Genomic DNA, 12,593 nt, shown 5'->3' with positions numbered 1-12,593 from the left:
AAGTAATATTATTAATAATTTATGTAAGAGTTATCGTAATAAGGTACTTGATTTGCATTAGTTGCTTTAAATTAAAGTCTTGACAAAAATTAAAGCTTATCCTTAATTAACATAAGCTTAAGGAGAGGAATCATTTTAAGTCTTCTTAAGAATTTGAATGAAGTTGACAGTTAATTTTCAAAGGCCCAGGCCTAGGCTACCAACTGTCGACACTAGCTATCATTTTCATACAAATTTAGTTTTCGACTTTCTAGTTTCTACATAGGACTTAGACTTAAGACTACTGTAAATTGTAATACATACTGTTAAGCCGTCTTGACTAGACCCCCTGTTTAAGTAAACTCTCGGTTTAGTTTTAATAAATTTCTAGGTATAATGCCAAAAACAAAAACGGCATTCTATTACTTTGCTTTAGATTATAAATCAGAACAAGCGAAGAAGGGAATCCATTTAAAGAACTTGGCGGAGGCGGTTGAAGCGGCATCACCAGTATGGACGGTGAGAACTGAGAATTCATAAATCGTGTGATCGAATTCCAGGAATTACCCTGAGTTACTGTCATTTCGATAACAAACGCATTGTATTTCATATATCAATCTTGTAATTTGAGGCTAAGCTCAATGAAATCACATGCATTTTTTAATGACACACAATTTTTAAGTATTGGTATATGTGCTTTGATATCTAACATGTATTTAATAAGTACCTCACAATTTCAGTCTTCACACCCATCCGTCAGAGCGAAATATGAAGCAAAAGCAAAGGCAGAGAAAACAAAAAATAATGTGCCTCAAAAAAAATACACATCTTATGGCATCCCAATTACTGAGATTATCAGACAAGAACAAGAGCAAAAACAAGCTGAAGAATATGAAAAAGAAGATATAAGCAATCTCGTGGCAATTAACAAGATTTCTGGTGGTAAGTAAATATTTAATCTCTTATCTCTTCTTGAAGTACAGTCAGTTAACTCAGATTTGGTTGTAAAAACTTATAGTTGTAACTTTTGATGATGTTGTTATTAAATACCTAAAACAATAGAATTCAGCTTTCACTTTGGTCAATATGACTGGTATGTTGTTCTAAACAATGTTGTTGCTAACGGTGTTGACTGAAGTAAGTTTATAGCTTTTAATGGGTTTTAACTTTAATTCTTTCTATGTATTAACAACCAATTTTTTATTTTAATTTATCTGAACTGGAATGAGAGCTTTATTAAAAAAAAAAAAAAGTTTATTTATGCTTTTGATGTTATTTCCTGTTTTATTTTTTATTGCCATCATGTTAAATGTGAACTAAATAGCTATACATTTATATTTATATAGGTAGTACATATTTATACAGGAACAAAAGTTTTTATAATTGCCACTGTCATTTCGATAACAAAAACATCATTTGAAATTTGAGGGTAAGCTCAATACTTTATTATAAATGTTTTTGTAGGCACACCAAACATAGATATTTATCTTATGGATGTGAATTATTATTGCAAAGTAAAGAAGGACTATTTAATTGGAGAAAGCACCATGTTAAGGTTCACTCTAAAGGATGGCTTAGATGAAGTTTACCATGAGATCATAAATCCTGGTAAGTTCCAAAGATTAATAATAGACTCTTAATCTTCTTTGTTAAATCTTCTGTAAATACTAGTCCTTATACACCATTTTAATCAAAGGGTATTTAATGATGAAATCCCACATCAGTAATCTATATAAATACTAAAAAGAAAAATGTGTAACAATAAAGCACTCTTAATTACTGACAATAAATATTCATATTCAATTTAGCAAAAACATGTTCCCAAAAATTGCAACAATTACTGCATATAGCTTTAATTATTACTGAAGGGACTGCATTTTATGGCACTAAACAAAGTTAAGTAAGAAAAATATTTTTTTTATTTCAGACCAGTGTTAGTTATATAAGCGTCATTTTAAGTTGTTAATATGTAATATGTTGTATGAAGTGACAACATGTAATTATTTAAATATTTTTACTTGGGGCCGTTCATAAAATACCCCTAGAAATATTTCGTCACAAATACTAAGACCCCCCCCCCCTGCTGAGTATGATAAATTCTAAATGATAGTAGACAAATTCTGAAAATTAAAAACATTTATTTAGTTATTATAATAAAATTTAAATAAATTAATAAATATCTTTCATAACGAACATATAAATAATATTTCTATTATTCAGAAGTCCAAGGATTATCTAAATGGGCCGAAATATCTACAATCGGTATTGCACCATCTTCTTCTTCTTCATCTTCAACACTACCGTCCACTTCATCGTCATCTAACCATTCTGCATCTTCCGTACCATCGTTTTCATCTCCTATTATGCATAACAGCTCTCGAGCTCGCCGAGCTGCGATACGAGTTGGTTGTACGCGCCGAACTACTTCAACCTTTCTTTTTTGTTTTGGATTTTTTATCCGGATAACACTTTTTATAAGTGTTAAATAATTTTTGATAGAGTTCACCTCTTATCGATGTCATTGTTTTCTTATATATTTCTCAACTATTAAAATCAGAAGTGACAAATTGCGGCAATAATAAAGAGTATAAAGTAATTAACTGAAGAGTATTAAATTGAGAAGATGAAAAAAGCGTCTGTATTAGTTCACTGCTAAATGACGAATGAAGGAATAAACTAACAATAAATACATGAGAAGTAGTATTTTCATTTGTTACTGAATCGAGAGCGCAGGGTACGTGGAAACGTTACTCTCTCAAGTATTTGAAAAACAAAGAAACACGTTGTGACGGATCGCAACGCCGCTAGAGTCGCGCCACAGAGCTAGCGCTCATGTCAAAAAAATTTAAACGGCGAACGTCACGCTGCCCTATACCCCCCCTCCCCCCTTGTCACATCTTGTCACACTCAGCCAGATCCCTCCCCCCCCCTTGTATGCGACCGTATTTTATGAACGGCCCCCTAAGTATAATTTTTTTTTATGGAAACTTTTAAACTGAAAACGTTTACAAAGTGGCCAGTGAATTTGTTGGTTTTATCTTGTTTTATAAGTGACCCGGGTAGATACTCAGTACAGGGTAGAGATAAAATGCACAGGGGAGGATACTTTATGAACAAGTAAGACAGATAGACATATAATAATTCATATAAAACTATTTATTTGTTTTTATTATCTTGACTTGTCATTTCTTAGCAGCCTGCTTATAAAATTAAATTTTTCTGAAGGGCTAGGTACAAAAACATAAAATGGTTCTTAATTTTTCTATCCATCACAACAAAAATATCTATAACTTTATTATCAATAGTTAATGAAGAAATATAAAGAAACAAAAATTTATCTGAGTAACAGTATTAAGTTTTTCTTGTAATTAAAAGAGAATATCAATAGATTTATTAAATGCAAAAAAAAATATGTTGCCCTCTCATATTTGAATACTATTGCCATATAGTCTGTTAATTTTGTCTGACGTTTTTTGCTGCACCAGTACTGTTGTTGTATTTTTTACTTATTTTATTCATGTCTTCTAATATTGAGGGATCTTGATGATAAAGAATGTATTTTTCAATATAAAAGCTACTACCAAAGCTTCTTTAATGCTTGACAGAGTATCAGGCTCCACTGGCTCCATCTTTTTCATCTCCGTGTTCTTGATCTCTGTATTTCTCACTGAAATTTCATTGTCGTACTAATATTTATTTTGTCTTGGTAAACAACAGTCTACATATGCAAAGAATCCCAATTTGTAAACAAAAGAACGAATTTCTTAGAAAGGTTATATGCATGATGCCAACAGGTCAGTTTATTGCTGGCTAGGGCAATAAAGCGACAAAACAGTAACACAGCGAGAAATGTTACATGGAGTTTACACTGTATATATTTAGATTGTTGGGTTTAGGTTTATCTTAGCTGTAAGACCTCTCATAGTCTAATTTTATGTTGTACGATGTAAAAAGTGTCTTTTTATATGTAACTTTCTAAGAACAAACAATACTTAATTCACACTTAAGTATATTAAAAAAAGATGGAATAAAACATAATTCTTACGTTAATAAATTTTTACTTAAAATTTTGTATATTTTCAGGTGGCATTCCAATGGGCTATGCATATGATGTTAAACTGGGGTGTAAAGAATTTGGATTAGAAATACCAGATGAGACAAAGAAACCGAGTAATTACATGCAAATTCTTGCCAATATCATTGAATACCTTAAGAAGAGCAACCCAAGTGTTGAAGTTTTGCCTCCGATATTCGTGATGCCTGATAAAGTGCATGTTGTCTCGAATTTTTTGTCTCAAATGTGTAGACGGGCTGGTAAGAAATTAATATACTTACTAAAGTAATAGGAACAAAAAAATAAGTTTGTTGCAATTGTCTGCATCTAAGTATTATTAATCACTATTTATTAATCAGTCAGATCAATATAAGAACTTTCAATGTTTTTTTTCTTTATTTAATAATTTTTAAAGTCGATGATGGTGTTTTGGAGTTAAATCTGTTAAATCTATGTAATAAATTCTAAAATTGTATTAATAACGGAAGTAACTTGTGTAAACATAGGGGAAGAGGAATCTATCTTCCGTGTGTACAGATTGGATACTTTGCTGTACCACTTGGCAAATGTCCATGAAACATTCAAGAAACAGATTCCCACAGAGGCAATTGCATTGAGTATTTTGCAGAAGGATTTGTTCTTGTACACACCACAAATTGGATGTGATGTAAGTATAAGCTTCGAAAACTTTGGTTTAGCATATATCCCATCTACTCTTAATATGGAAATTGTATTCGTTTTTACAACAAACTCCCAAGCGAAATTAGGCCTAGGCCTATAAACCCTAAACCCTTTCCCCTAAACCCTAACCCCATAAACCCTAATTCCTCCCCAAATTCCCTTTACCGGGGAAGGTGAGGTTACAGCGTACTTCGCGCACTCCAATGATCTTCCGTGCCTGCCTGAAATATGGATTGAACCTCTGCAGCAGTATTATGTATGTATGTAATGGGCAGTGTTGGCCTAGTGACTCTCAAGACTCTCAAACCTGAGGTAGGTTCGATTCCCGGCTGTGCACCAATGGACTTTCTTTCTATGTGCGCATTTAACATTTGCTCGAACGGTGAAGGAAAACATCGTGAGGAAACCGATATGTCTTAGACCCAAAAGATCGACGTGTGTCAGGCACTGGAGGCTGATCACCACATGATAGATTTAAAAATCATCATGAAACAGGTTCAGAAATCTGAGGCCAAGACCCAAAGAGTTTGTAGCGCCACTGATTTATTTTATTTATTATATATGTAATTAAGTGTGAATCGTTACTACTATGTATTAACAAATATTCGGCAGTAAAAAGCAATACATACAGAATTTTAAACTTTAGTGCATTTTCGAATTGGTTCTATTATAAAAAGAAAATATGGTTTTTAGCACCACAACAGTATAGATATGACCCAAGAATGTTCGAAGTCGCGCGTGACTCGGCAAGCGTTCACAGTAATGGACCATTGCTGCTACGGGTTTGGCATTCAACTGAAACTGGGGAAGCATTTGCCGGCTGATGTGGATTTGGAAGTAAGTTTCTTTGTGAAGATTTTTTTTAGTGTCTTCACCGAGACATTGGGTTTTTTTATAGAACAGCTAAGTGAACCGCCCGTGGACACTCTCGATGCTAGAGGGCTCGCGAGTGCGTAGCCGGCCTTTGAAGAATTTGTACGCTCTTGAAGGACCTTAAGTCGATATATATAGTTATAAGCTAACCTAATTTCCTAATAACTATACTTAACATAAGAAAATTTCCTCAATACCAACATTCTTTCAGAGAGAGTTCTTGGTAAACTGGTGCTTGAATTATTATTATTTACTTCAATAAACTAAAATCATAATTCTTGGTATTGATTTGCTTCAGTTTAAACAATTTGTATGGCTTAAAACTAGGCGATTATAGAAAAAATTAAAGAAATTTTATTTATATTTATTATATTTGACTTTCATAAGAGTACTTGGTTACCATTATGATTAAAAATACTTTGAGTGTACTTACAAAATATTTTTTCTAAGCATTTACAAGACACCTTTTTGAATCACACTAATAATAATTATAAAGGCCGGCAACGCATGGCTATCACGGCTATGTGATTGCCCATTAGCGGCGGTATCACTCAACATCAGCTATCGGTCCTAATCGTTTGTCTACTGTTACATATATAAAAATAAATCATAAAATTTATAATAATTTAGTAATAAATAAATATACTATGTTAATCTTATTGTAGTGCAAAAAATTTTCATACAATTTCTTTTCAGGCAATAATGGAAATGAAAGAGAAGAGATTGGATCCTATATCTACGGTTGTAAGTATTCTATTTTTTTTTTTTGGACTGTGAAATGTGTGTTTAAAATTGATATGTATTGAATGTCAGGATTATCTGTGAGAGTTTGCAATGTAACAACCTAACAAGCCTACAGATTCCAAAGCCCTAACACATAAATAATGAATATATACCTAAGGTAACAGATGGAGCCCTACAGGTAGCATCAAAGATTCGAGGTGGTGGGATTAAATCAAAGCTTTACTGCTTTATTTAAAAAAAAAATAAAACAACTTTTAATGAAACTAACCTAACTCTTCCATGTATATGTGTTGTTGTCATGTTTTGTTTTGTTTGTATCATATAGTTATATTAGTGAAACCTATTGTGAATACATCAAATGTGTTTATTTAATGTTTTATCCTTAACTTTATTTTTATTGTAAAGATGTATCTGTTTTGTTTCCAAATAAATAAATAAATGAGCTGTCGGGCAGGCTCACCTTGATAATTAAGGTGAAGGTTGAAATTAAGGTTGAAGTTGTCTTCATCAGTAGGAAGTGAGAAATGACTGACAGATGGATATTCAAATCTAATTTATTGTTAGAAAATGATATCTTAAATACTACTTACATGTATTCACGCATACATGATATTATTCTAGTGAGCTTTTGGTGTATCGCATCATCAGCTCTTAAAGTATAGAACAGTCATGTTAGCCGTGACAGCAGTTGATCAATGTTCAAATAATATATATGTCGCAGTAAAGTAGTTAAATCAGAGAGTTAATTGAATCTCTAGACAATTATTGGTTAATTAAATATTGATATTCAATCAAGTCGCTAGCTTTTTGATTTAAATACCATAATTGGAGTATATACAACTCGAGCCCTCTAGCATCGAGTGTCCATGGGCGGCGGTATCACTTAACATCAGGTGAGCCTCCTGCCCGTTTGCCCCCTGCTTTATAAAAAAAAATATCGCACATACCCTCACTTTTACATCATCACACAGCCAAATTTATTATTTTTTTTTATTTGTTTTGGTAATTTCTGAACCATTTTGGTGGTAAAATGTATGATGTTTTCCATCTCTAGCTATATTTTCAGTGTATCGTTTTATTATTATGTAAATGTTATGTTAGCTGTAGGATTATGAAATAAATAAAGGTGCGTCGAATATTTTTACCTATACCACTTTACTGTGACATATTTTTAAAATTATTCTCCCCGTGTCAGCAGTTGGTCAATGTTCAAATAAAATCTGAATACAGTCTTTAGATTCTATCTACAGATCTAGCTGCTATTATTATATTTAAAGGTTCGAGGTTTTCTCTTTCATTCATAGCGAAATATTGTCTTCTTTTGACAGAAGATACAAGGGTTTCAGACCGATTTATTTTCATAAATAATTAATCCAAAGCTACTTTTACATAATATATAAAATTCAAGTTTTTATTTAAAATTTTACAGGCGAAAATGGATGCCCTGTCGATAAGCTGTGGTTCCCAAGCATCTGCATCTGCAACTCCGTCAAGCAGTGCCAGTACACCTGTATTCTGTAAGTGTTTTAAGAAATACATAGGTACATTGTGTTGTATGTTTATTTTCTGATAATTAACCCCATTAATGCATAAACTACCCTCAATTTATTACTTTTTTGGACACGAGTATCACAGTAAATCAAATTGGTTCGGCAATACTGAAGTATTGTATTCAAGAATAGAGCGACCTAATTTTTAAAAGGCTGGCAACGCACTCGCGAACCCTCTGTAATTTTGCGTACCCATGGGTGAGATCACCTTCCCGTCTGCCTCCTGTTCTATAAAAAAGTTATATAGTGGAATCTGACTCCCTTACGTCAATTAGGCATTGTCATATTATGGTATTTCCGTTCTAGCTTTTTGAAGTTATACTTCTTTCGGCGCGTTAGGGAAAAATGATGAGAATAAATTTTGACGATGTGACACCGTCACAAAAAACCGACACCCTGAAGTTAACTATAGTCAACATTTAAGTTTTTAAGAAATTATGAAAGTTTTTTACGTAGTAAGTTTATAAACGTAGAATAAGGCGAAATATATAATTTTTGAAAAGATGTTTATCTGGTTACGACTTCTAACGCGTGAACATACACACACTTTTTTTTTTGTTTATTCTTCTAGCTAAATCTCCTTTATTCGTCGGTATTATATGTAATGGTTTTGCTTGATTTTATATTAAAATTTGTTTTCAGCACAAAACAAACGCGTCATGACTCCGTTGCGCAGACCTGTTGATATACGTAAGTATTTCTATTATTTGTTTATTTTGTATAAAATTACTATATATATATATATATATATATGAATGTTGCGAAATATTTTTCTTTTGAAACAGTTTTTTTTATATAAATGATCGAATCAACAGAATACGCACTGCAAATTGCACCTGATTTGGATGAAAACTTTCCTCCACTATCGAGATCAATGGGCCGTGGTGAGTTATCAAAACATTTTTCAGTCATCAAACAGATACACTTTACATATACAGAAAATACACAAACATTTTGTGCTTTTCAAAATAATTGATATTATCTCTTTAAATTGAACATAAAAAACAAGAGATACAGCTTCTATGTGATGTTTCGTGTTTTTTTTTAAATTAGCGTCTTGGTTTCAATGTTTCCTTCGCTGTGCGAAAGAATTGCACACATGCAACGGAAAGTTCTTTCCGAGTTTGGGTTGCCTAGTAGAAAAGTCTTGGTATTAGGGCAGCTAATTTATTTGCCAGACATATTTCTTTTTAAAATGGAATTATTGTTCTGTTCACTACATGAATGCGATTTCTATTTAGTTCCAATTACGATCACGGAGACGAAATGTTGGCATAATTACTCCTCCACTGAAAAATCTTGAATTAAAATCATTTTTTTTTTAATTCGTTGCAGTTATAAAGAGCGTCTAATTATTCTTATTTTTAATTTAATTTACTAAATATACATTTACACAAGACTTCATAACTTATACTTTTATTTGCTTATAAGTAATAGTACTACTGCATTCTTATTCTTTTTGCGAATGAGGCGCAAATTAGCCTCTGTAGTCTCTAGCAGAATGACCAGCGATGTGGAACACTCTTCTCCTCAGCATAATGCTGAGCCAGGGCCAATTAAAAACCACAGCAAACACGCATACAAACTTAAAACACACCTTGTTCTGTAAAAAAATATTATCTTTGATTTTTCTTCATTTGATTTTTTTGTGTATTTTTAAGTAATAAATGTTATGTCTATATCTATAATATGATACAAACTTATTTACAGGGAAGAGCAGTGGGTCCATCAACAGCCAAAGTAAATTTAAGTAATTTCATATAACATTAAAAAAAATTAGGTTATTTTACTAAAGTCGTAAATGTGATTAAATAAGTGGCACTCGGCAGGGTATTAATCTCATACTTAGGGTGTTTTTTTTTTCTTAAACATTTATAAAACGTTGTAATGCTTTAAGCAATTATTATTTTTTCTTGTTCTTTAATGTATAAAACATAGACTAGAAACGTCAAATGAGAGAGCTCACTTGACAGCACTAAAATGTAGTGATACATCATTTGACAGATGATCATTGACCATCTGACAAGTAATGTATTTATTTTGACAGTTTTAAGGAAAATGTTTAACGTCATTTGTCCTTTTGTGGCTAAACTTTGAATCCTTATTGCGCTGTTTGAGCTGTTGGAGCTTTATTAAAACAGTTATATTTAGAAGGATTTTGTTTTTATATTTAGAGTTCTAAGATCTATAAGCCTCAGTGATTCGTTGCCATGACAACGTTAATGTTACATACTACGTTTCTTATTATAGCGAATCCAGCGGTGGGACTGAACGGGATTTTTTTTAAATTTGGTACTATGTAGATCGCTAAGAGAGATATCTTTCAAAATCAGTTAGCAGTCAAATTTTATCACTTATTGGATAAAGAGGCCCACCATTCTCTTTTAGACGAGAATTTTTTGTTGTAACGAGAATTTAAAAAAAATTCTGACGCGTTTTTTATAAGCTGTTCCGTTTGATTCGTTTTAGGTTATTTCGAGGTTATGCTGAAATTAGTACTTTATAAGAAATGTGTTACCAACAAAATAATTATTAGAGATCGTTTCTACATGAATGTTAAGAGAAATAGCTATTTGAGGCATTTATTACTTTAAATAGATATATATCTTGTGGCGTGTATTTTGTACACGCGTTAAAATGATCAGTCTGTGATTAAATTATTAATTTCACACATTGTTCGTGACAGTTGACTTTTTGTTTGTCTGATTCAGTGCTCATAAATATTTGCTTACGTTCTCGTTTCGATAACGTCATTTTATTTTGTTTTCTCTTCGAAAGGTAATTGTGTGATAAAATATTTTTTTTTAACTAACAAACATAAACCAACTGTCAACTGTCATTTGAGTAATAGGAAGAATATTCGCCGATACCAACTAAGACGACTTGGAACATCCAGTATTGGAACGCCTTTATATTTTTTTACAAAAATAAAAATATATAAATTTCCTCCTGCCTTTCATTTGGCGTTTGCCTTTTTTTTCCTATTTATTTCAGGACCCATAGATACTCATAAATGTCAAAACAGCTTTTTCTACCTGGAGTTTAGCTCTTATACAACCAACAACTGAGATGCATCATTCATTCATAGCATGCCATCGAAAAAATCAGCCCTGTTATATTTCCACGTGATATTAATGATAATTAGATTTCCTTAAATTTGTAAACTATAATATCTGTTTCGCATTCAATCTATGACAGAATAACCAATTTTAAAAGAGTTAGTTTTAGCTAAACTTTTTTGTATCGAAATGTCCAAATAATAGTTTAGAACATAAAATTCAATTTTTTAATAAAAATTACAAGATCATATATGATGTCTTATATAGGAAAAACTTAATACTTTTTTATATTTAGGGCCTGTTTCAAAAAGTCCGGATAAGTTCTAAATAAGCTATGTCTTAGTTATTGGTAAGATAAACACTACTGTTGCGTTTCACGACTCAGATAGCGCTATTCGTCATGAAACACGAAATTTCTTATTCGGAACTTATATCATCCGCATAATTTATGTGTTGCATAGCTATTTGTAATTTTATCCGTACATTGTGAAACAGACCCTTCAAGTTACAAGGTGTAATAATAAAGAAATCTACGGAGATAAGATACTGACGACAATCCTCTTCCACCTTCCATCTTTGAAGATGTCAAATTTAATAATTTCTATAACCCAACGACTTTGATTCTTTAAAGATTTCAGTATACCAATTTTAGATAGAATAACGTAATAGGTATTATTTACGTAACAGTATTTACTTAAACATCACATTATTTTGAAGCAGCTTCCGTCCGCATTGATTTCTGTCGTCTTTTGCGACTTCTTCAACTATAAATCCGTGTGTATTAAAATGTAGCATGTAGAATTACATTCCTAAACCTTCTTAAGGATTCATCATAGTATAAGTAAAAACTACTTAAAAGTCGCCGTCTGGTTCTTCATTATACTTATAATTTTCCTTATTATGTTCATGAATTGTTTCATTCTCGGTGATAAGATTAGGATTAGATTAATTATATTAGTATACCTACTCGAATGTTTCATGTCCTTTGCTGTAAGATATAGTTAGTTTTTTTGTAAATATTTTAATCTATTACTGTTTAAGTTGTAATGTTTTTTATCGGTGTACTGTTAAGTGAAGTAATCGATAATGTTTAAAATAAATAGTTCATGTAGGTACATACTATTCTTTTCCTCTATAAAAAATATTTTTCTCCGTCAAAAAGTATGCTATAATAAGATTTTTTAATCACTAAATTGCTTGTATGCGATCTCCGAAATATTAAAGTTAAAATAAAACTCCTTATTTATAACAAATTGTAATAAATACATAATTAATGTAAAATTTAATCAAAATCGAAATATAGATTTAAAAACATTAATATTGGTGTCGTTGTGTTCCTTAATCTATGAATATATTGGAATTACCTTTAATATACATTAATTTTATCGAAGTAGGCGCGTAATTTATTACGATACACACTTAGAACTATTTCAGAATCTCACTCATCTGTTCACTGCGGTGCTAAAAGATTTTGATAGAATCGGCTAGTAAGCTACGATTGGACTAACAAACCCTCAATAAGTAAACATTTACAGTAAAATTAATTCCATTAATTTCTTATTACAGTAAACCTCCCTATAAAACGGTACTCTTTTAACTCATAGATTACATCATATATTATAATGATTTATTTAAGTACGTATATATTACGTT

At 31.5% G+C, this 12,593-nt stretch overlaps 1 protein-coding gene across 1 annotated transcript; it reads left to right on the top strand.

Moving 5' to 3' along the window:
- The first annotated feature begins 172 nt into the window (after positions 1-172).
- On the top strand, positions 173-10,827 carry LOC110991724 (protein maelstrom homolog). The gene is made up of 11 exons (XM_045628647.1): positions 173-498; positions 720-921; positions 1,444-1,587; positions 4,063-4,293; positions 4,540-4,700; positions 5,408-5,551; positions 6,284-6,331; positions 7,761-7,848; positions 8,524-8,571; positions 8,697-8,765; positions 9,592-10,827. The coding sequence occupies exons 1-11, from the start codon at positions 376-378 to the stop codon at positions 9,633-9,635; spliced, it is 1,302 nt and encodes a 433-aa protein (XP_045484603.1). The 5' UTR covers positions 173-375; the 3' UTR covers positions 9,636-10,827.
- The last annotated feature ends 1,766 nt before the right edge of the window (positions 10,828-12,593 follow it).

This window comes from Pieris rapae, chromosome 6, assembly GCF_905147795.1.
Source record: "Pieris rapae chromosome 6, ilPieRapa1.1, whole genome shotgun sequence".
NCBI classification, from domain to species: domain Eukaryota; kingdom Metazoa; phylum Arthropoda; class Insecta; order Lepidoptera; family Pieridae; genus Pieris; species Pieris rapae.
The sequence above is the reverse complement of the archived record's forward strand: the minus strand, read 5'-3'. Positions and strand labels throughout refer to the sequence as shown.